The sequence below is a fragment of the Bos mutus genome, chromosome 2 (assembly GCF_027580195.1).
Source record: "Bos mutus isolate GX-2022 chromosome 2, NWIPB_WYAK_1.1, whole genome shotgun sequence".
NCBI lineage: Eukaryota > Metazoa > Chordata > Mammalia > Artiodactyla > Bovidae > Bos > Bos mutus.
In genome coordinates, this window is record NC_091618.1 from 59,483,492 (window position 1) to 59,506,087 (window position 22,596).

At 38.6% G+C, this 22,596-nt stretch overlaps 1 protein-coding gene and 1 long non-coding RNA gene across 7 annotated transcripts in view; one reads left to right on the forward strand and one right to left on the reverse strand.

Annotated features, from left to right (window-relative positions):
- CNTNAP5 (contactin associated protein family member 5) overlaps nt 1-22,596 on the reverse strand; it is a 1,036,258-nt gene that overhangs the window by 584,584 nt on the left and 429,078 nt on the right. Inside the window, exon 4 of the mRNA XM_070389061.1 lies at nt 781-928. Coding sequence (XP_070245162.1) covers nt 781-928 — 148 coding nt within the window. The remainder of the gene's footprint in view (nt 1-780; nt 929-22,596) is intronic.
- Nucleotides 1-22,596, forward strand: part of LOC138992062 (uncharacterized) — a 254,200-nt gene that overhangs the window by 131,276 nt on the left and 100,328 nt on the right. For 4 of the 6 annotated variants that reach the window (XR_011467874.1, XR_011467873.1, XR_011467872.1 and 1 more), the window contains 2 exons: nt 18,795-18,907; nt 19,602-19,758. This is a non-coding gene — a long non-coding RNA (uncharacterized lncRNA). Of the gene's footprint in view, nt 1-6,289; nt 6,533-18,794; nt 18,908-19,601; nt 19,759-22,596 lie in introns of all 6 variants that reach the window. The other 2 variants (XR_011467871.1, XR_011467875.1) reach the window with 2 other exon arrangements.

Sequence of the window (22,596 nt, forward strand, 5' to 3'; positions counted from 1 at the left end):
GTATTGGGTACACAAACTTGCATTTCGTAATACTAGTTGTGACAACTGTTATCAAAGAAGAGGTAAAATGGGAATCTGGAGGCCCCAGAGATCCTGGGTTAGGAAACACCCATGTTCTCACCCTAGATGTCTATACTTTTTGATAGAAAGGCTGGAGTTCAAGGCAGCTTCTCCTTGATTTAACAGTTTTTTGGAGCATCTGTTTTAAGCACATTCTTTCTAAAAGTGCTTGTTCAAGATAAAGGCAATCTTTTCACAGTTCTAGAGTCAGCTAGAGTTCTCCCTATGTTTGTGACCTTATTTATCTGCAAAATGGAGCTCTACTTTTAAATTCAGCCCAAACAATTCAGAAGAATGGAGTGTCTGCATAATTCCAAGAGAGAAACATCCCACATGTTACACTGAGTTGAAATGTTTCTTTTCTTTCCCTTCTAGAACAAGGAAGGGAAGAGTTTTATAATACTTCACCCCACTCCTGGGAAATGACTAAAATTATTTTAGTACTGCAAAGATAAGTCATAGTTCAAACTCCAAAAGTTCTTCATTTTGAACTATTTTTGTTAAAACCAATCATCTCATCTCCAAACTACTTCATCCCTAAATAAACATACTTCTACATCTGGGTTGAATTTCACATTTTCAAATATGTATATGTCATTAAACTATAGAAATGACTTTAAAATGATTGAGATTGTATTCTCAGTGTCAACAACCTGATACAGTATGGATAATGCCACATGCAAACACACACCAGTGCTGATAATTTGTGTGGGTACTTACTATAGGAGCATCCGTAGACTTCAACCCTCATGCCAATCTTTCCACTTGGATTCCACTCCAGGGGGACAAAGCGAATGAACCGGGCTCTCACAGAATGCAGTAACTTGTGGTGCATCACACTGTCAGCATTCATGTTTCCTGCAAATGTCTGTGGGAAGAAATGGAAGCCAGGTGAGGTCTGTGACACCATGGCAGCACTGTCACCTGAGCTTAAGGACCATGAATGGAAATCCAGCCATGACATTCCATAAAGTCTTACAAAGAAAATCCTCAACATCTCAGATCTTCCAAATGAAATCTGACTCTGGTGAAAATTCTGCATTATGTGTTTTATATATATATATATATATATATATATATATAGAGAGAGAGAGAGAGAGAGAGAGAGAGAGAGAGAGAGCTGCTGTACATTATTCTTTAAAAAGCTCCTTCCCCAAGATTTCATAAGTATGTAAATCCTAGTAAGTCACAAGGCATGACACACAAAAGCTGTACTAAGCAAATAATGAAGTTCTGATATTCCTAACACTGATAATTACTGTGGTATGTAAGATAACTGAAAAATCTCTTCATGGAACAAAAGGCTTTTATAGAAGCAATTGATACCATTAATTGAAGCCAATCACTAAGCAAAGACTTTTTCATGATCATTATTACTATTTTTTAGATTAAAAAGAAATCTGAAGCCTAGAGAGAGAAAAAAGAGGATGAAAAATATCTTTAAATCATCTAAGTGGTTAGTAATTAGTCTATGGTTCAATTTCAGAGTTGTCCTATTCCAAAGCATATAGCTTTTCTACAGCCACTGACTTTTCAACTATTCCACTGTCAGTTGCTCCACTAGGGAGAACAGGAGTCTCTGGTTTTTATGTAATTGATATTCATTCTTCCTTGTGAAGGTTAAGCAAAGGAACACACATCATGGGAGATATTTGGTACACTAAAATTATGCCTCCTAGCCTTCATTTGGATGAATGATTTCTGGGGTAGAAATTTTCTACAGATGGAATCCAAAGTCTCCTACCTAATCTTTTTTTCCCCACTGGGGTAAAATATGAATAACATAAAATTTGCCATTTTAACCATTTTCAAGTGTATATTTCAGTGGCTTAAAGTGCAATCACATTATTATGCAACCATCACCCCTATCCATCCCCAGAACTTTCTCTTCATCCCGATTGTACCTTATCTTTAAGGTAGGATGTCAGGTGGCACACTGATTAGTTTGCTTCATTATGAATCATCACCAGTCTTCTTTTCCAACTTAAGTATTCATGGGTAAAGCCTTCATGCTAATGTTCTATCAACACCAACCAAACCATTGGTTTCTCAAATGGCCAAAGAGAATACCAAGTAAAAGGATTTTATGTATGTAATGGAATCCGTTTCAATGATTTGAATCTTAACTTTGACTGTATTCTCATAACATCTGTGAATCTCGGGTAATTTGAACAATCTGACATTTCTGCTGTACACAAAACACCCACTGGCTAATAACTCTGACATTAGAAAATTAATATAGTCACTATTATACATCATAAATTGGCTTATGAAGAACAGAGAAGCTCACTTTCTACTTTGCTGCAAAACTCTGATGCAAGAGAATGATTTGGGGGAGGGGAATTCCTTGAGATTCAAATGTAGCTTTCTTCTCCACAGGTTTGTCAAAGATTTGGTCATTGTCTCAATCCAAAAAAAAAAAAAAAAGGTTCTCTTCAGCAGGCTCATCTTTAGCATGTCCTGTTCCAACTTTAGCAACTGATACAGATATAAAACCTCTTCAACCTTTGCCCACCTAGGAAAGACTCTTCCCTGCAGAATGCAGTTCTTTTCAAAATTTACTTCTTTGATACATGAATTTGGGAGGTGGTTAAAGATTCTGGTTGGTTTTCACTGTTGGATGCATTGAACATATTTCATGTTTTTCTACAACCAAACTTGGCAGACTTCAATTTAGTTCTCTGGACTCCGTTAACTGTGTTTCCTACAACCCACTCCCCAAGCATGTAGAGGCTCTGTATTTTCAGCATCCCATATAGAAACTGAATTTTAAACAGGACTTTATTCATACTGAGGGTGATGGGGGAATCCTCTCCTATGTTCTAAGTGACATATAGACTGAATATACCTTAAGCATATATTGAAATCCTGGTTGTAAAATTCTAGATGAAAGGTTTATTTGGGGAGCTTGGAATCCTCAGGTGCCACATGTTCTGAAGAGGGAATCCTGGATTCTCATCCAAATGGTCAGCATCGTGGCATCATTGTGTAATATTGGGCATACAATCTATTCTTTCTGACCCTCACTCCCTTGCAATATTGAGATCTCAACATCTCAACATTTCAAGGTTTCCTACTATTCTAGAGTTATATTGTTTGCAGTTTCATAGTCCCATGAATACACATCTGAACAGACCCAAGGTCACAAAGTTTTGAGATTTCAAAGTGTGCAATGCATGATCCCAGAGCCCTCCTAGAGCTAGCAGCCTAAACAATTAGAGATAGAGGCAGACTGAATCTAAAGGAAGCTGCAACCAGATGCTCACCAAGTTCACCAGTTCATCTTCCTACAAGGTCAAAGAAATGCAGTGCTTGGCAATACAAGAATGTGTAGGCTGGGATGAAAAGCAAAGAATCTTATTCTCCAGGTACTTGGATCCCAAGGCCCTACTAAGATGCTTTAAAAATACTGCTCTCTCAATGCCAGCTCAGTTGCTGAAGATAGCAACTGAACAACAGTGGAATGACAGGTGACTTCTCTTAGGAAACAGTGGAGACCAACAAATGCTACAAGTATGAAACTCTCAACCTCACACTCTATGCTACTGCTAAGTCACTTCATTAGTGTCCAACTCTGTGCAACCCCATAGACGGCAGCCCACCAGGCTCCCCCGTCCCTGGGATTCTCCAGGCAAGAACACTGGAGTGGGTTTCCATTTCCTTCTCCAATGCATGAAAGTGAAAAATGAAAGTGAAGTCACTTAGTCGTGTCCGACTCTTAGCGACCCCATGGACCGCAGCCTACCAGGCTCCTCCGTTCATGGGATTTTCCAGGCAAGAGTACTGGAGTGGGGTGCCATTGCCTTCACACTCTATACCCAGCAAAAATAGCTTTCAAATCTGAAGGGAAAATAACACAATTTCATTTAAACAAAAGCTGTGACAATGTATTACCTACAGATCTCCACTGTTAAGAAGTGTAAAATAAGTTCTACACTCTAAAGAAACTGATTCCAGATGGAACATTCAGTGTACAAGAAGAGATGGAGAATAAGCAAAGTGGTAAATAGGTGGCTAAATATAAGACTATTTGTATTTCTTTTCTTAAATATTTTAAAAGTCAATACTCAGTTTAAAGGAAACATAATAATATACTGTGATGTTGATTGCAGATGTAGAAGTGAACATGTGTCAATAAAACCACAAAGGATGGCATGCGGAATGTAGGCTAAAGAGAATTATACTGTTGTAAGGCCATAAGACAGTATATAAAGTGGTAGGTCAATTTGAAGTAAATTTTTTTTTGAAGTAAATTTAAATAAGCCAAGAATGTATTAAAATAAACCAAAGAGGTATAGTCACAAAGCCAATATAAAAGAAGAAGGAATACTAAAATATGATAACAACAGCAGTGAAGCACCAATGCTCATTTAATGTGAAATAAGATAAGAAATGAGAAATGAATAAATACAGAGGAGAAATTTCAAGATAGTAAACTTAAAACTTTCCCAGTGGATAATTACATTAAAAGAAACCTGAGTCAAACCTCAGCTAAAGGCATAAATTGTCAGGCTAGATAAAAAAGTAAGGCTTATTAATACACTTTTTTATATAATACTCTTTTTGAAATAAAGATATTGACAGGTTAAAAGTAAAATGAAGGGAAAAGACATTTCATGCAAATAATAGGCACAATAAACCTGGATTTTCTCTATTAATATCAGACATTGTAAACTGTATTACAAGATAGGAGAGATTTTCAAATTTATAAAGGGTCAGTTCATCATGAAGACAAAAACACCTAAATGCACATGCACCTACAACAGAGATTCAAAAATAGTCAGTGAGAATATAAGATTCAACAATATTATCAGAGAACTTGGTTAATTAATGTTCATGGAATACTTCACTGAACACTGACTGTATATTATTTTCAAATCCATGTGGAACATCGACTAAGAGACACTATATCCTACTCAATAAGTCCTGAAGAAACCACAGTTTGTTTTCTGACCACAATTAAATTAAATTAGGAATTGATAATAATAAATTACCTAGAAAACTTTCAAATATTTAGATATTTACAAACACACTTTCAAGTAATCCTTAGGTCAACAAGAAACCACAATGGAAATTAGAAAACAATGGAAATTGAATAATGATAGAAATACTGTATCAAAATTTGTGCTTTTAATGAAAGCAGTCCTTAGAAATAATTCATGGCTTTAAAGGTTTTTTAAAAGATATAGTAAGAAAGATATAAAATTTAAAATCTAAGCTCCCACTCTAAGAAGATATAGAAAAAGAGTAAATTGAACTCTTAAGAATGTTAGATTGGAATAATACTAATCCATATAAGCAGTGAACTTTTATAAAGGGCACATACTCTTTGATCCTATGCATATGAGGTTCCATGGGATGCAAAACTAAGCTCTGATGATAGAAATCAGAACAGAAATGTTCTTAAGGACAGGCAGAAAACGCACAACAGCATTCATCACAATCTGATCATAACATCTTTGTGAGGTAGGAAATCTGTATTATCTTATTTGAAAACTTAGTTTGGGAGAGAATTTAAGTGGAATCATAAGAGATTATCAAATTGGGACTGGATTATAAAGATTTTAACTAAAGCCCAGTGATCCTTTTATTGCATTCCAAATAGCACCCTCTTATGTCATGTTTCTGAAACCAAAAAATTGCTTGGCCCTCTGCATATCTTACTTTTCCTCACTCTATTTATCATCAGGAAGGTTTTAGCCAGCTTCCTCACTGAAGGAGGCACCCTGGCATACACACACCCACCTACACACACACATTTAACTTTTCTGAATTTGCAACACATCTTACAATTGTGCAGCCAATAACTATAGTGTCCCCACCTTACCAGGAAACCCCAGAAATCGGAGAAGTTAATTCTGAACAGTAAGGCATATATTACTTGCCAGGGGTCTGTTTTGTTCTCACTCCACCACAAGTGGTATTATACTTAGTTTGGGTTCAGGGTTTTTGGTTTTTTTTTTTTTTTTTTTTTCAGTATCTCATAGATTTATTTTTTTTTTTAATTTTATTTTATTATTTAACTTTACAATATTGTATTGGTTTTGCCATATATCAACATGAATCCGCCACAGGTATCAGGTTTTACACTGTTGTCACCATATATATGTTATCATTACTATCTTAAGAAATCACGCATATGGTTCATGATAAAGCTGCTCATTGATTTTGTTCCTTCGCAGGAATGCAATGCTAACATTGGTCTTTCTGTCTCCCTTCCTACTTCTAGAATTAAAGGAGCTTGATCAGAGATGTTAAGTCCCTATGTGCTTATAAAAGAAAACAAGCACACAGAGTGGGTTCACGATGTGGAGTGGGGGTGAGGGAGTTCTTCATCCTGGGCAGGTGGAAGGATCCACAGGTAATTGAAGGGAAAGAGGTGGAGTAAGCCTTCAGCTGCTGCGGATACCCATTCCTTGACATTAAGCAACATTTTGGTTGACAAATGGAAGAACCTGGTGTCATAATGAAGGTACGGATGCTATTTTCCCGCTTTATTAGGCAGCTAATGGAGGGGGCATAAATGGTGAGGTTAAGGGGGACTCCAGCCAGCACTTATCAATGGAGAGTGGACCCGTCTGGGTTAGCTGCCATTGGAACATCTCATTTGGAGGCAAGGAATACACCAGGTTGAGTGAATACATTATTCTGACAGCTCTGACTGGCAGCTGGATTGCAAGCAGCCAGGTGCCACAGGGAGGATGTTGTTATTTTGCCTAACTGCAGTCTGGACAAGAAATAACAGGTACAAGCCCCAAATTCTGCCTCAGTAACCTTGAGAGAAAATACCAGGATTTCTCAGGGAGATTTCTTATTTCAAGTCATGTGTCCTGCCAAACATATCACCCTGCCCCAGGATCAGGATTAAGAGAAGTGGTAAAAAAGGGAAAGAAATGGCATGAGCTTTGGGTGCTAATCTAAACAAATTCTGAGATTCACTCTGTTGTCCCTGGAAAGGCTCTTAGACTATAATTGGAAATACAGGTTGCATGGTATTTTAAGCTGGGGTGTGTAGCTCAATGTATGGAATGTGTTTTATTTTGTTTTGTGTAATTTGTATTGCAATATAGCTGATTTACAATGTTGTGTTAGTTTGAGATGTACAGCAAAGTGATTCAGTTATACACATAAATATATATATATATATTCTTTTTCTAGATTCCTTTCCCTTAGATGTTATTATCAATGGTTGAGTAGAGTTCCCTGTGCTATACAGAAGGTCCTTGTTGGTTATCTATTTTATATAGGCTGTTAGTTGCTCAGTCATGTCCAACTCTTTGTTACTCCATGGACTGTAGCCTGCCAGGCTCCCCTGTCCATGGAGTTCTCCAGCCAAGAATACTGGAGTGGATTGCCATTCCCCTCTTCACAGGATCTTCCGGGGATTGAACCTGGGTCTCTCACATTTCAGGCATATTCTTCACCATTTGAACCAGCAATAATAATATGTATATCCCCTTAATGGATCACTGCCTTGTCATGGTGAAGGGACCTGCATAACTCAATGAAGCTATGAGCCATGCCATGCAGGGCCACCCAAGATGGACGGGTCATCATGGAGAGTTCTGACAAATGTGATCCACTGGAGGAGGGAATGACAAACCACCCCAGTATATTTCCTGTGAGAACCCCATAAACTATATAAAAAAGCAAAAAGAAATGACACTGAAAAATGAGCCTTCCAGGTCAGAAGGTGCCCAATATGCTGCTGGGGAAGAACAGAGACTCTACTAATAGCTCCAGAAAGTATGAAGAGGCTGGACCAAAAGCAGAAACAATGTTTAACTGTGGATATGTCTGGTGATGAAAGTAAAATCCAATGCTATAAAGAACAGTACTGCATAGGAACCTGGAATGTTAGGTCCATGAATCAAGGTAAATTGGACATGGTCAAGCAAGAGATGGCAAGAGTAAACATAGACATCTTAGCAATTAGTGAACTAAAATAGATGAGAATGGGTGAATAGAATTCAGATTATCATTATATCTGCTACTGTGGGCAAGAATCCCATAAAAGAAATGGAGTAGCCCTCATAATCAACAAGAGTCCGAAAATGCAGTACTTGGGTGCAACCTCAAAAACAACAAAAATGATCTTGCTTCATTTCCAAGTCAAACCATTCAACATTACAGTAATTCAAGTCTATGCCCCAACCACTAATGCCAAAGAAACTGAAGATGATCAGTTCTATGAAGATCTAGAAGACCTCCTAGAACTAACACCAAAAAAGGATGTCCTATTCACTATTGGGGATTGGAATGCAAAAGTAGGAAGTCAAGAGATACCTGGACTAACAAGCAAGTTTGGCCTCGAAGTACAAAATGAAGCAGGGCAAAGCCTAACAGAATTTTGCAAACATTTGCTGGTCATAGCAAACACCCTTTTTCAACAACACAAGAGATGACTTTTACACATGAACATCACCAAATGGTCCATACTGAAATCAAATTGACTACATTTTTTTGTAGCCAAAGATGGAGAAGCAATGTACAGTCAGGAAAAATAAGATCTGGAACTGACTGTGGTTCAGATCATCAGCTTCTCATAGCAAACTTCAGGCTTAAATTAAAGAAAGGGGAACCACTAGGCCAGTCAGATATGACTTACATCAAATCCCCTATGATTATATAGTAGAGGTGACAAACAGATTCAAGGGATTAGATCTAGTAAACAGAGTACCTGAAGAATGATGGACAGAGGTTCACAATATCATACAGGAGGCAGCGAACAAAACCATCCCAAAGAAAAATAAAAGTAAGAAGGCAAAGTGGTTCTCAGAGAAGACTTTATAAACAGGTGAAGAAATAAGAGAAACAAAAAGCTTGGGAGAAAGGGAAATTTACACCCAACTAAATGCAAAGTTCCAGAGAATAGCAAAGAGAGACAAGAAGGCCTTCTTCAATGAACAATGCAAGGAATGGCTGTTTATTGGCACCCTGTTTATTTAACTTAAAGGTAGAGCACATTTTGCCAGATGCCAGGCTGAAAGAGTTACAAGCTGGAATCAATATTGCTGGGAGAAATATCAGAAATAAGGAACTAAAAAATCCTCTTGATGAGGGTGAAGGAAAAGAGTGAAAAAGCCAGCTTAAAACTCAAAGATCATAGCATCCAGTCCCATCACTTCATGGCAAAATAGAAGGGGAAACACTTGAAACAGTAACAGACTTTTTCCCTTGGGCTCCAAAATCACTGTGGAGGGTGAACTGCAGCCATGAAATTTAAAGATACTTGCTCCTTGGAAGAAAAGCTATGACAAAACTAGACAGTGTATTAAAAAAGCAAAGACATTACTTTGCTGACAAAGGTCCGTATAGTCGAAGCCCTGTTTTTTCAGTAGTCATGTACAGATGTGAAAGCTGGACAATAAAAAAGGCTGAACACTGAAGAATTGATGCCTTTGAACTTTGGTACTGGAGAAGACTCTTGAGAGTCCCTTGGACAGCAAGGAGATCAAACCAGTCAATACTGAAGGAAATCAACCCTGAATATTCATTGGAAGAACTATTGCTAAAGCTGAAGCTCCAATACTTTGGCTAATTTTTGCAAAGAATGGACTCATTGGAAAAGACCCTGATGCAGGGAAAGATTGAAGGCAGAAGGAGAAGAGACAACAGAGGATGAGATGGTTGGATGGCATCACCAGTTCAATGGACATGAACTTGGGAAAATTCAGGGATGTGATGAAGGATAGGGAAGTTTGGCATCCTGTCATCCATGGAGTCATGAAGAGTTGGACAAGATTTGGTGACTGAACAACAGTGTGTACACGCTAACCCCAAATCCTAATTTATCCCTCCTCCCCCTTTCTGCTTTGGAAACCATAAATTTGTATTCTATGTCTGTTTCTGTTCTGTAAATAAGTTTATTTGTATCATTTTTTAAGTTCTACATATAAGCAATACCATATGATATTTGTCTTTAGCTCTTTCTGCACTATTTACCCTAGCCAAGACATGAAAGCAACCCAAGTGTCCATTGATGGATGAATGGAATGGATAAATAAAATATGGGCTATGTGTGTGTGTGTATGTGTGTGTATGTTGTTGAGTCACTAAATCTGTCCCTGTCCTTCACTGTCTTCTGGAGTTTGCTCAGACTCATGTCCATTGAGTAGGTGATGCTATCTAACCTCATCTAATCTCATCTTCTGCAATGCCTCTCTCCTTTTGCCTTCAGTCTTTCCCACCATCAGGATCTTTTCCAATGAATCAGCTCTTCGTATCAGGTGGACAAAGTATTGGAGCTTCAGCTTCAGCATTAGTCCTTCCAAAACACACACACACACACACACATATATATTTATATTTATTTATTTATATATGGATATTTTTGTTGTTGTTTTAGTTGTTAAGTCACGTCCAACTCTTTTGTGACCCCATGGACTGTAGCTCTCCACTCTTCTCTGCCCATGGGATTTCCCAGGCAAGAATACTGGAGTAGGTCACCAATTCCTTCTCCATAGGATCTTCCCAACTCAGGCATTGAACTTGTGTCTCCTGTATTAGCAGTTGGATTTTTTATCACTGAGCCACCAGAGAAGCACAATGGAATATTAATCAGCCATAAAAAAGAATGAAATAATGCCATCTGCGGCAAAATGAATGGACCTAGAGATCATCATACAAAGTGAAGTAGCTCACAGTATTTCTTAAAAGTACATAACAGCATTCACTAATCCAAACCAAAAATGTGTAGTTGTTTCAAAATCAGTGAACTGCACATGGCCTGACATCACTCACACTGAGTTGCTAAATGACTGAGTGAATAAACAAAGGGTCATAATGTTTATGAATCTTGGTTTTCTCATCAGGAAAAGCATTAAAATAAAATCTCCAGGATTGCAAGTCTTACATCAAATACCATTGCAAATGACATTGCACACAGTAGACTCTCACCATTGCAAGCCATTTCTGTCTCTACTCTTAAAGAGAGAGACAGAAAGAGAGAGAAAGACAGATTTCAATAGCCGAGTCTTGGGTACAAATATCTTTCTGTAAGAGTATATTTTGAAACAATTACTTATTAATATCCTCCAGTCCTACATAAGGCATTTGTCAACCATACTTAAAATTTCTGAATGACATTCAAAGGCTCTCTCCACAAAAGAGTGGGAAATGTAAACTAAGGACTAGCAGCCCAGAGCTAATTAGGAAATCAGCTTTGGGCATTTAATAAGATATATTTATTAAGGCAGGGGGTAATTAACATGCAAACCACAGAGTTATAGCTAAGATGGATAAACCCACTCAGGCTTCCATGTTCCAAACTACTATTGAGGGGTTCTTGTTGAATTTATTTCTGACAGTCTGAGAGGAAAATGAGATGAAGGTGTTAGGTGTTGACCACTGTTGGCTCACAGAGATTCTGAAATGATAGACTTTAAGGAGTTAAAAAGGGTAATTAAACTATTGGAATTTTTTCTAACTTGTTTGCAGTACATTGCCCATTATAAGTTTCTATGTGGTATGCATGCATACTAAAGTCACTTTAGTAATGTCCAACTCTGTGCAACCCTATGGACTGTAGCACCCCAGGCTCATCTGTCCATTGGATTCTCCAGGCAAGAATACTGGAGTGGATTGCCATGCCCTCCTCCAGGGGATCTTCCCAACCCAGGGATCAAACCCATGTCTCTATGTCTTCTGCATTGGCAGGTGGGTTCTTTACCACTAATGCCACCTGGGAAGCCTCTGTATGGTATATCTACCTGTAATTTTATAAAAGCAGTTATTTAAAGAAATTAGGAGTCAAATGGCTCTTGACCTGTATATGAGAGTGGTCCCATTTGAGATGCTGGAGACAGTCTGTATCTTGATCTGGGTAGTGATTAGAGGGTATATGTATATATTTCTATTGGTCCAGGTGTACCCTCTAAATTCACTTTATATATAGCAAATGCACTTTAGTTTTTAAAGGTATATCTATTTTTTCAAATAGGAGATGCAGGTTTGATCCCTGGGTGGGGAAGACCCACGGGAGGAGGAAATGGCAACCTACTCTAGTATTCTTGCCTGGAAAATCCCACAGACAAGAGGAGCCTAGTCGGTGGGAATTGACATGGATCAGTCATCCTTTTTCCCAACTATTCAGATCAAGCTAGAAAGGTGGGCCCACTCTCCACTCCTTTTTTTTTTTTTTTTTTACACTGTCTATTGCCATTTATTGAAGTCTTGAAGATTTACAATGTGTTGAATACCACACTAACTCTATACCCCATTTCTTCACTATTCTCCTAGTGTGATGAACCAGGGTGATCCTCTGTAATCTGTATTAATACTATTTCGTCAGCAACTCAAGCACAAATAGAGTTTACTGAATTTCAAGAGTTATAAGCACTAGGAAAGGGCATTGGTAAAGCTATTTAAAAAAAAAAAAATTGAGGACTTCCCAGGTGGCGTTATTATAACAAACCTGTCTGCCAGTGCAGGAGACATAAGAGATACGGCTTCTATCCCTGGGTCAGAAAGACCCTCTAGAGGAGGGCATGGCAAATGACTCCAGTATTCTTGCCTGGAGAATCCCATGGACAGAGGAGCCTGGTGAGCTACAGTCCATGGAGTCACAAAGAGTCAGACATGACTAAAACAACTTAGCATGTAGCAGCTCACTAGTGGTTCAGTTGTTGAGACTCCGATTGTCAGTGTAGGGGACACAGGTTCAATCCCTGGTCCAGGAAAATTCTACACGTCACAGGAAAACTAAGTCTGTGAGCCGCAACTACTGAGCCCATGCACCACAGCTGTTGAAGCTGGCACACCCTAGAGCCCATGCTCTGCAAGAAGAGAAACCACCACAATGAGAAGCAACTAGAGTAGCCCCACTCTCCATAACTAGACAAAGCCCACAGGCAGCAATGAAGACTCAGCACAGCCAAAGGAAAAAAAAGGAAGTTGAAGGACTTTCTAATCACCATTGGCTTTAACAAGTAAGCTTTATTGATTTGAAGGAAGTTTCTGAATTAAGTTGATCAAAACTCTTCCTGCTGCTACTGCTGCTGCTGCTAAGTCACTTCAGTCGTGTCCGACTCTGTGCGACCCCATAGACGGCAGCCCACCAGGCTCCCCTGTCCTTAGGATTCTCCAGGCAAGAACACTGGGGTGGGTTGCCATTTCCCTCTCCAATGAGTGAAAGTGAAAAGTGAAAGTGAAGTTTCTCAGTCATGTCCAACTCTTAGCAACCCCATGGACTGCAGCCTGCCAGGCTCCTCCGTCCATGGGATTTTCCAGGCAAGAGTACTGGAGTGAGTTGCTATCAGACCAATAGAAACATTATTTACACAATTAGCTACCATCTTCTCTATGGCAATATTTGTGTCTGGGTCATGTTACTAGAAAATAAAATACAATCCACTAATAATTTAGAAATCATGTCTATCAACTCACAGCTCAACAGGAATGTGGATTTACTGTCTACTGGCTTGGATGATCCAGAGTGCTAATTATTCTTGAGGATAATATGAATGTAAAAGTATTTCTTTTTAAAAATGAGTATCTGCTGATGACACCAAAGTCCTCCATTGCCACTGCTGCATTTGTTCAGAGTTCTGGTTTTTGTGTGACTTCCGCTGTGTTACATATAAAGGGTACCAAAGTGACTGTTGAGATATGCCATGTATTTATGTTTCCACCTCTGCGCTGAGAGCTATAACACCAACACATATGGCAGCTTGACCATATGATGCATGCCTGGAAAGACTGAAATACCCACTTAGCAAAATTAGACTTTTCACACTCCACTAAAACAAAGAGAAACAATGCCTTTGCCCTTCTTCAATTTCTGGAAAAGAAATCAAAAGTTTTCTGGACTTACTCCTCTGTGAAATGGGGAAGCGTCAGAGTTGACAGGAGGACTTGGCCTATCACAGGACCTGGCGTTAAGGAGAGACATGGTAGCAAGGGCGGGAGCCAAAGCAAGAAAGAGATTAACTGGAGTATCCAGGGTAAAGCTGCGGAGTAAAGAGAAAAGTGCAAAACAAATGCTGGCAGCTGGTCAGCCCTAAATGTGCCTCACCATAGCTTTAATATTGGCTTCCCTTGTGGCTCATCTGGTAAAGAATCTGCCTGCATCGCGGGAGACCTAGGTTTGATCCCTGGATTGGAAAGATCCCCCGGAGAAGGGACAGGCTACCCACTCCAGTATTCTGGCCTGGAGAATTCTTTGGACTGTATAGTCCATGGGGTTGCAAAGAGTCAGACACGACCGAGCAACTTTCACTTACTTACTTATATCTTTAATAGATGATCTCCCCAAGCCCTTTCCCTCCCCAGTATCCCCCTGCCTATCTCGCTTTACTCTTTCCTACCTGCATCGCACCTGAAGAACCAAATACATCTATTTATTTACCTTCTTGTCACTCTCCATGGTACTACAAGAATCATGTGACTTCTCCTAGAATCACAGCTGAAGCCCATAAAGGTTTTCTCAGTGAAGGAATGATAGGCAACCTTTGCTCTCCTAATTTGTTTCATTAGACAGCCTATTATCATTTTTTTTCTTGGAACTTCTTAACTGTGCTCCATAGACATGCGATTACAATGCCATAATAAGGGAAGTTCACGTTCACAGCTTTTGGTGGACAAACCAAGAGAGAGAAGTTAGCAGATAATTTCTCAACAAAATGTATTTCCTAGTTAAAGGGAAACAATGACATGTGAGAATTCCTTCTACTACCACAGTGTTTTAATGCTCTGAATTCTTGGACTAGCACAGTTCAGAGAGCAAAAGAGAGAGTAAGGTTCAATGTGTATGGTTCAGAAATCCTGTACTACCTAGTCTATCAGGAACTATCTGAGGGAGAAGCATCAGAGGAGCTGGTGGGCAGCTCACACTTATCGTATTTCTTCCTTGATGACAATCTGTGCCTACAAGGCCAAGGTGTTGAGCCCACAGCTTCCTGCAGACTGTGGGTATGGTTCCTACTGTCTTACACAGTATATCTGCTGAGCCTGGTGCTGTCTCTAAAAGGACAAAGTGATGCCTAAAAGGTTCCAGGATGTTCATATCATTATTTCCTCCTCAGAGCTTTTCGGGCTCCCTTCCAAAACGAATGTCTACAACAGCAGATAAAACCCAATTTACCTGTCAAGTAGCTGATTTTCTCCTAAGATAACTTAACTTCCCTGAATAGGAATCTTTGAAGAGATAGCAGACTGTCACTGGAAACAAGAACCTGAAAGCAGACATCATGTGTCTTTTTTAAAATTCATTTTCCTGAGATTGGATCTCAAAGTAGCACTCTGCAAAGTGATGTCAACTCAGTGTCAGCCTCTGGCAAAACCATGTAATAGGCCCAGTTCATCAGGATCGCCTTCTCTTCTCCCTCACACCTTTGTCCCATTTCTGCTCTTAACCTTCAACTTTTTTTCTGGTAAATCAATAGTAACTCAAGCAATGATCCTTCCTAGGCAAAAATCAGCATTTCCTTTCTTAAAAGGGACACTTGAAGCATAAAGGAATGAAAAAGGAAGGGAGGGAGAAAAGGAAGGAAGGAAAGAGGGAGGGAAGGAGGGAGGAAGCAGAGAAGGAAGGAAAATTTTATATGCTAAAATAATTAATATCTGATATTAGTTTGGCTAATAAACTGAGACAAAAATACCTGAATATCTGCTGCAAGCTCTGAGGTCTGGCCTTGAGTAAATAAAAACTGAAGTTGATATCTGGTGATGGCTCTCCTCCCTCATTTTGCATCCCCACCTTTACGACCTGTTTCTTGGGTACCACAATAGCCTCCAGACAATTTTTGTCCCTCTGGTGTTACTCCCATCTAAACAATCTGACAAGAGAGTTCTTTACCTTTAAAATCAAGGAGAGATTTCCTTGAATACCCTATAAAACCTTCTGTTTTCCAAACCATCTCCTGCTTCTCCTCTCTGCCCCAGCCCTCCTTCCACCATATCAGACTACTAGAGGTTCCCTCAAGCACACCAGCAAATGCCTCTTTTAAGCACCTCCTTCACTGTGTTCTTTTCAACTTCTTTGTTTAAGCTGGTGACACTCTTTATTTACTGCTACTGTCTCTTCTGTCTCAGCAGCACACCAGCACAAAGGTCAGAATGGATGCATTTAAGGTGGTCTCCGCCTCCAGATAGCACTCATCATGAGGATCTCTGCCTTCATTCATTTTCTCTCTAGTACTCTGCACAGACTGTAGCACCCAGAAGGTGGAAAATAGATAAGGTTTCCATTCTTCACTCTGCTTCTTATCCCTGATCCCCCTTGAGAAGCGTTGCTGGACCCTAGGCTGCATGATGCAGGGCTTTGCAGGAAGGGACCCTTGACCTTTACCACCTATTCTGGCTCCATGTGTAGCCAAAGGCCATTCATATCATCTTTCAGTATCTTGGTTTCTTCATCCATTAAATGGAGATAATAATCCATAGGAAAGGAATCATTCATTAAAGCTTCTTTTATCCCAGACCAGTTCCCCTAAAACTATTCGTTGATTCCTCTTTCCCAGCAGTTTGCAGCAGCAGCTTCCATGGCTCACATCAATCATCCTTCCAGTTGCTCTTGTGCATAAACAGTAGGGAGGTCTGCATGCTCTATATCAAATGCAGAGGATTAGGGCTGGATAAATGATGTGTACCTCCCTGCAGCAGGGGACACTCAGGCCCTGTTCATACTTTGCTTTGCTCCCCAATTTAAGTAGTGATTTTCAGAATATCCCACTTGATGATTCTACACTTGGTCTGACTTCAGTGTTGACCACATTTGAATCCAGGCAAACAGGGATTCTGAGATCCTCAGCTTGACATTCAAGGCCCTCACTCAAAGCTGATTTCATTCTGCTTTACGAGTCTTCTTTCTTGCAACCCCTGCATGCTGTAAACTCCCCAAATTGGGGCCATCTACAGTCACAGGCCACAGATGTTCCATGCAATTTCATCTTGGTCCTTTTGTGCTATGGAGTTACTTTCATGTGGATTTAAAAGGATGCTTTCAGGCTCAAACTCTTGTTCCATCACTTACTGGAATGTGAGAGCTTGGGCAAGTACTTTTCTGTCCCAATATTCGCCTAACTTTAAAAAGGCGACAAAGAGCGTTTCTCAGGGGATGGTTGAGAGGAATGTGTTGGTGCATGTCTATATAGATGCAGGAGTATCCATATGTTTGTATCTGTTCATGTGTAGATGGCTCATATTTTGTGCCAGAATTATTCTAAAGAACATATGCACTCATGAATATAGCTTGAATATTGCTTAGACTATGTTTTTCATGAAATATGAAGTTGTGGAATAACATATAACCTTGTAATTGTTCAGTTGCTAAGTAATGTCCAACTCTTTGTGACCCAGTGGACTGCAGTGAACCAGGCTTCTCTGCCCTTCACTATTTCACAGAGTTTGCTCAAATTCATGTGCAATGTATAACTTACACAGGTGTTAACTATTAGTATTGTTAGCTCTACATTTTCAGTTCAATCATAATTATTCTTCAAGCCCATGTCAAATGTTGACTTATTTGTTAAACAAATCCTAGTTCTCCAGGCAAAGGAGGGAAGGAAACTAATATCTCTTGGATGAAGATAATGAGCCAAGTACCTGTTCTCATCTCAGTCCTCTTCATGTCCTGTGTTGGTTCTGGGCATTTGGAAAATGAAGGATCTGAGACATAGGGGTCCAGTAAGTTGCCCATGGTAGAGCTGAGAATTGAGCCCAGGTCTGCCCACCAGTTCAAACCTCCTTCCTCCCCGCTCCACATGGCTATTTCTTCCTCTCCTCTGAACTGCCCTTGTGCACGATTTCTAACTTCATCATGGCACTTAATACTGGCTACTTTCTATTGCAGTATTATCTGTGTATATATATGATTGCAACCATGAAAGACTACACTTTCTCAGAGCAAGATTATACATATACACACATATATGTGAATCTATATATAAATATTATTATATATGATATATATATATAATAATATATGAGTAAGTCATTGCTAATAGTCTATATATATTATGTATACTGCATATACTCCATTTTATTTGATATAATCCATTTGATTATATATTATCCATATGAGAACTTACCCACTTGTCTAGCATTGCATATTAAAAATACAACTATTATATATTAACATATAACATTTATAATGTGAATATTCTATATTTATAGATAATTTCAATATGTAAATTTATATAAATATATGTTTATAGTTGATCTTATATATATTATATCATATATCTTTTTATGTAATATGTATTCCATTTTATGTTATACAATCCACTTTATATATATGTACATATCTTATCCATCTGAGAACCTCCACAGTTGCTTAGCATTACATATTAAACATGTAACTATTACATTTTTACATATATTATATAAATATTCAGTACAGTTTTTCAGAACACAGTTTTATATATATAAATTCATAAATATATATGTGATCCATCTGATAACACCCATATTTGTCTAGCATTACATACTAAAATGTACTGAAACCTAAACCTTGACCTTATAGATCCCATGCCCAACACTCCCTATTTACATCTTTATTCATTCCTTTGCTTTATTAATGGACATGCTTGTTTCATCTATAAGAGTTCTTTTTTTAAATAATTTTAAATTTTGGAAGAGTCTTAAACCCTGCATTTACCAAAGGTAAGATCCAAAGTACTTTAATTTCTATTTTAATGATTAAAAATGAAAATATCAATAAAACACAGCCATGACATGAGGCTTTGACACTTTTATGGGCACAGAGCTGATATTCTCAATTTGATCTTGGCTAGATTCCTTTGGCATGCAGATAGAATGTGTGATACTCAGAGCACAGGATACAGTGAAAAAAAGTGGAACACAGCCAAATGGGCTGCAATCTTGTCGTCGTCATGTTGGGGACTGGGTAAGTTTTTTAACATCTCTGTGCCTTTGTTTTCTCCTCTGTGAAATGGGAAAAACAGCTGTGCATATGTCAGAGGCCTGTTATAAGGGTGAAAGAAGATGGTACATGTAAAATACTGTGCAATTCCTTCATGCAGCAAATGCTCATCACATGTTCACGATTCATCTTCTTTTTGTTAATATGTAGCTTGTCAGCATAGGGTCAGAACAGGCTCACACTCTCCATGGGAGTCTAAGTAGTAAGCTGTCAGGGGCTGCATTTCTGATGCTGGTTCTGTGATATATCATTTCTGTCCCTCCTATTTCCATGCTCTTTATTCTCTTTTTATTAATGGCTAGAAAAAGCACACAATAGCTATAACAATTAGGTATTAGAAATGTATGAACTATGACTGACATCTCTTATAGAGGGTTCTCTAATATACTCTGAACACTTTAAAACCTGGGTGGCTAGAAATCAAGACAAACTGCCAGTGTAAAGCAAATTGTGCTTTCTCATTCATAACAGGGAGAAATTGTACTTTCATTTTGTAGAAAATAAAGCATAGTGATTCCATGTGTATATGTTTCTGCCAAAGTAAACTCCACAATCCTATTCAGATGAGATGAAACCCGGGACAATGGCAAGTGGCCCGCGCCCAGAGCAACCTAAGCCTGGGGTGGGGAGACTACTGCATCCTGGTCTCTTTTAACAGGTCCCTAAAGAAATCTGAGAGAAGGAGGCACCCCTTGTTTTGGAGCACAGGAAGGCTGGTCGAAGATACTCCAAAGGGCAGTTACGTGACTCTCTGAAATGGAGTTCTGAGCCAGGGGTGAAGGACAGAGATGCTGGACTGGGCCTCCTGCTAGAAGGTATGGAACCATGTGTAAATCTAGAGTCTTTAATATAGGATTATCAGTTTGAAGCTTTTCCATGTTGTAATTTTCTTTGACTTATTCTCAAACTTTCTTCATATCTCAAAACCCTACAGTTAAGTTTTACTTTAGATAAGTCCAGGTAGAAACCATGACTTTTCTATGAAAATCTGGAGGAGTAGATCCTAATACACCAAAAGGCCATGAGTCTTGGTTGAGATAAATAATAACAGCCAAGATAGATTTGAAGAACAAGTATGCCTTCCTTAGCATCTCAGAAAACTTTAGAGGCCACAGCAATCATGGATGATAGAGGCTTGGCTCATATCACATGGAAATTAAAGGAAACATGACACCTGAAAGCCAGAGAGCTTGGGGACATGATCTTGCATGATCTCCATAACTTAGTTCACAATATGCAATGGTAAACAGGCATGGATTCAAATCTAACCAAAACTATGTTCATTTAATTAAGTGTACCCATTCCTTTTGCCTAAATTAAATGATTAGGAGAAAAAAATACAAAGAATAAAAAAGAAATTAAAATAAAATAAGCATGTTCTTCATGCATTCATCTGTTAGAGAATATTTGAGTTGTTTCCAAGTCCTAGCTATTGTAAACAGTGCTGCAAAAAGAACACTACATGTATCTTTTTGAATTATGGTTTTCTCAGGGTATATGACCAGGAGTGGGATTGCTGGGTCACATGGTAGTTCTTTTTTTAGCTTTTTTAAGGAACTTGCACACCGTTCTCCATCATGGCTGTGAATCAATTTACATTCCTACCAACAGTACGAGAAGGTTCCCTTTCCTCCACACCGTCGCCAGCATTTACTGTTAGTAGATTTTTTTGATGATAGCCATGGCACCCCACTCCAGTACTCTTGCCTGGAAAATCCCATGGATGGAGGAGGCTGGTAGGTTGCAGTCCATGGGGTCGCGAAGAGTCACACATGACTAAGCGACTTCACTTTCACTTTTCACTTTCATGCATTGGAAAAGGAAATGGCAACCCACTCCAGTGTTCTTGCCTGGAGAATCCCAGGGACGGGGGAGCCTGGTGGGCTGCCGTCTCTGGGGTCGCACAGAGTCGGACACGACTGAAGTGACTTAGTATTCTGACCAATGTGATGTAATATCTCATTGTAATTTAATAGCTAGTGGGAACCTGCTGTATAGAACAAGGAGCTCAGATTAGTGTTCTCTGATAACCTAGAGGGGTAGGACGGAGGGGCAGTGGGAGAAAGATTCACTTCATTGTACAGCAGAAACTAACACAATATAGTAAAGCAACTATACCCCAATAAATAAAATAGCTAATATTTGGAAAGTGGTTACAAAGCAAACTAAAAAGTCAAATAATTTAGGAGTCTCTGAGGTCAGTCTATGTCAGTCTCAACTATCTGTACATCCCAGAATATATTTAAGGAATTTCTGAACAGTGTTAAATGAAACATGTTTCTTCATAATTCCTCAAATAATTTGAGACTTAAATTGTCAAAACAAACTGACCAAAGCATGGTTTTGATATTTGTTCTCCCTTCATTCTTCTCCCCTTTCTCTTTTCCTTCCTTTGCTCACTTCTTTCCTTTCTTTCATTTTCTCTTTTGGCAAAGAATAACAAAAGACAAATCAAAAGTCAGGGTTATTCAAATATGATACTTAGGAAATCTATCTGAGCAAATTATTCAGAAGAGCAGCTGGGGATTCTGAAAGAGATGACAGGATTGGATGAACACATTTCAATATGGCTTTATTTTTTATGATATAATCTCAGTCTTAATTTCCAGTGTGGCTGTCAAAATGCATTAGAGCTCTTATCTTCATTAAAGAGATTTTGATTCTGTGAACTTACTTAACTGAGCTATTTGAGATTTCATTTAAGGAACCCATTCTGAGAGACTTGTAAAGACAACTGGCTTAAAGGATTAGCCTTTAAAAAAAAAAAAACCTTTTCCTTTTAAAAGTAATCAAAGCCATTTTTTCATCATTGGGGTAATTGTTGAGTATATACCATTTTATCCTGTTTAGATTATTTGACCTTTTTCTTGTCAGCTTTTATAGTTCTTCATTCCTGCTAACATTTCTTCACAGTAAGCAATCTTGGTGCACAGTAAATGCTAATTGGCCCTTTAAAAGGTTCCCATGATAAATATCTTAATGCCTCAATTTAAATTTTCTGGGCACAAAGCAAAGATGAAAGAAGTCACTTTGCTTTGTGTCCTTCATCCAGATTCATGTCCTCCCTCAGCTTTCTTCCTCTAAGAAAATCTTGACTTGCTCCTTGCTTTTTTTCACCTGCCTTTCCTGGTGCCTGGTCTCACCTTGACTTTTTTATTTTTCCATGACAACAGGAAGTGCTCTAGATTAACAAGATGGTCACTGATTCTGTTTGGATTTTTTATTAATACACAAGAGCTAAAAAATAAAAAAAAGACTCAGAAATTACCAAAAGAAGCACTAAAATGAACTGCCAAAATACCATCTGCCCAGTGCAAGTGGCAATTTACTGAGGGCAGTGAGTAAGGAAGGTGCTTTCTTTGGTTTTTATTGCCTAAATTACACCAGGTACAGAATGATCTAAGCAAGCCAATAAGTTGAACTCAATAAGATGACTTTATCAATTCTATTCACTTTAGTGATCAAATTGTATTCCCTTTCAGAATAAATTTTCCTACGTGTTCTCTTCTCATTAACTTACCTACATTGTTAATAGCTTAAATTCTAAACCGCATTTAGTAGAAACTATCTTACTCCTTATACATTCTTCTTAACAAATAGCATGCATCTATTATGTAGTAGGTTTTTTCCACACACTAGAAATTTATTATTTG